This window comes from Hydra vulgaris, chromosome 01, assembly GCF_038396675.1.
Source record: "Hydra vulgaris chromosome 01, alternate assembly HydraT2T_AEP".
Classification (NCBI taxonomy): domain Eukaryota; kingdom Metazoa; phylum Cnidaria; class Hydrozoa; order Anthoathecata; family Hydridae; genus Hydra; species Hydra vulgaris.
In genome coordinates this window covers 66,384,992-66,387,553 of record NC_088920.1, presented here as the reverse complement: position 1 = coordinate 66,387,553, position 2,562 = coordinate 66,384,992, and the positions used below count along the sequence as shown (strand labels likewise).

The 2,562-nt window shown below is 29.0% G+C and overlaps 1 protein-coding gene across 1 annotated transcript; it reads right to left on the bottom strand.

Annotated features, from left to right (window-relative positions):
- Positions 1-284: 284 nt before the first annotated feature.
- LOC136074646 (uncharacterized) lies at positions 285-647 on the bottom strand. Its single transcript, XM_065786985.1, has one exon. The coding sequence runs from the start codon at positions 645-647 to the stop codon at positions 285-287; it is 363 nt and encodes a 120-aa protein (XP_065643057.1).
- Positions 648-2,562: the final 1,915 nt, after the last annotated feature.

Sequence of the window (2,562 nt, the reverse complement as noted above, 5' to 3'; positions counted from 1 at the left end):
TGCCCAAGCCTTTCCAGAAATTTCTGCAATGTCATATATTGAGTTTTTCCTGGATATATACCAACCAGCTATCCGTTTCACAATTATAATGGCATTTGAATGGTCCATAAACTGCTATATCTAGTGGTTGCAGTTTGTTTGATGTATGGGGTGGGGTTGTCAAAACAATTACACCATTATCTGATGCTAAGCCAATGAAGTTAATCGGCATATGTGTCTCATGATTATCTAGTATCAATAGCACAGGGTTTGCCTTAGATGGTTGAACGCTTTTTATAAAATGATTAAACCACTCCATAAACGTTGATTCCACCAGATTTGTTGGCAGTGCCAACAGAACCAGGAATTGAATCTCGCAGAAAATAATCTTTAAAATGAACACGTGGAAAAATGTAGAATGGTGTTATTGATGATCCACTTGCATTTACTGCATTGCATATTGTTACCAAGATACCTCGTTCTGCACTTGTAACAGACACGACTTGCCGCTCTCCTCTCTTTGCTAAAACATGCTCTGGCACTTGCACAGTAGTAACACCAGTCTCATCAACATTCCATATATCATTCTGTGAAAACTTGTATTTAATCAAAACTTTATGCAGATTATTATAAAATATTTTGACATTATGTTTGTTGAATGTTGACATTCGACAAATGGATGTTGCCTCTGGTTTTCTTATAACCAGCTCTGGATGACACCTTAAAAATGCTCTAACCCAATCTACACCAGCATGTTTATTTGTTTCTCAAGGCTTAGCAGAACCTAGATGGGAATGCGCTAATTTCTTCTCAAGTTTTAGAGCATATTCAAACGTTAGTGCTCTTAGCTTAATAGGACTTAAACCATATCCCATTTTTGCAGAAACTAAATAATATTGAACCAGCTCGTGTTCCTCTGATACTGAAAAAATTTTCATAGAGCTGTTACTATATGGAACACATTGCAATTTATTTAAACCATCTGGTGATAGCTGAGTTTCTTTAATTCTCCTTTCAAGAGTTGAACGTTTGACTCCAAATATCTCAACAGCTTTTCTTTCACATAAAGTTCTTGACAAAACATTCTCAACTGTTCGGATCATATTATTGGGATCCCAATCACCTTTTACTGCTGTTACTTTACCATGTCTCATAATCGTTCTGAAATGAAAAAAACTTGCTTATAACCATTTATAAAAAAAAAAAATCATCAGTGCTATTATACGTGTGTGTGTATATATATATATATATATATATATATATATATATATATATATATATATATATATATATATATATATATATATATATATATATATATATATATATATATATATATATATATATACATATAACATAAACAAAATTCTATATTTTATAAATATTTGAATATAGAATAATTTGTATATGATGATCAACAAACTTTAGTGATTTAAATAGAACAAGCAAATTGCAATATTTAAATATTGCAATTTAAACAATTGCACTTAAACCAAGAATATATATTTATTATTGGTTTTATTACTTTATTTTTTATATTATTGTAGAAGATACTGATAATTTGATATACAAGGTATTTTTTATTACAAGAAACCTATACATTTGATTAAGTCTCATTACATTCGTAATGTTTCTTAATGTTTTTTAAAAATTTTGATACTCAATTTTCTTACTTATCTGAGAAGTTAAATAATAACAACTGAAATAATTTAATTTATCGTAATAATATTACGACATATCAAATTATTCAAATAATGAAACAAACTACAAATGAAACTTATTACCTAGGTATGTAAATAAGTAGTGTGCCTAGGTCTTTGTTTTTTTATTTCCTAGTTCACACTTCCATTGTTTGTTTAAATTAAAAAAATTTGTATTTTATTTTAGTAAGTAACATACTGAAGCGCGATAAATACACAAACAGAAAGATGAACCGGTCCATTCAGTACAATTAATGGTAATTCATCCAGTACACTAATCAAAATGTACATGTTACCCATATAATTAAAGCAATCAGTAAATCATATAACCTTCATTCTAATGTTATACAAAGTAAAAAATATATATCTATAACAATATTATTAACCATAGTTAACTTTACCTTAAAAATTTAGTGTAAATTGAAATAAATTGAAAAGACAAAAATTTACTATTGTTTTAAAAAAAATACAAAATAAAAATATAAATGCATTATTACGAATAAAGTTAAACAAAAAATACTAAAGAGACTTTGAGTATATAAATTGTACATGCAATGAAAAAAAAGCAATTCACCGCTTGTTACGTTCTTATTTTTCAAATGGTCCATACAGTACAAGTACCACTCTCCCCTACTCAGATTTGATAATGTCAGTTGCAGAAAGCAGCCGTTACGCAGTGGTTAGCGTGCTTGCCTTAATTAGAGGTTTAACGCCAACTCTGGTTGAGTTTTATAATATTGGGAAGAAAGGAAGCGTGAACTTTCATTCAAATGCTCTTCCACGGTGCTCTGTGATAAGGTTGTAAGGACTTCTTAGGGCACCTAAAATAAAAAAATAAAAAAATTACATAAAAAATGGATAAGGAATGAATTGAAACGTGAAC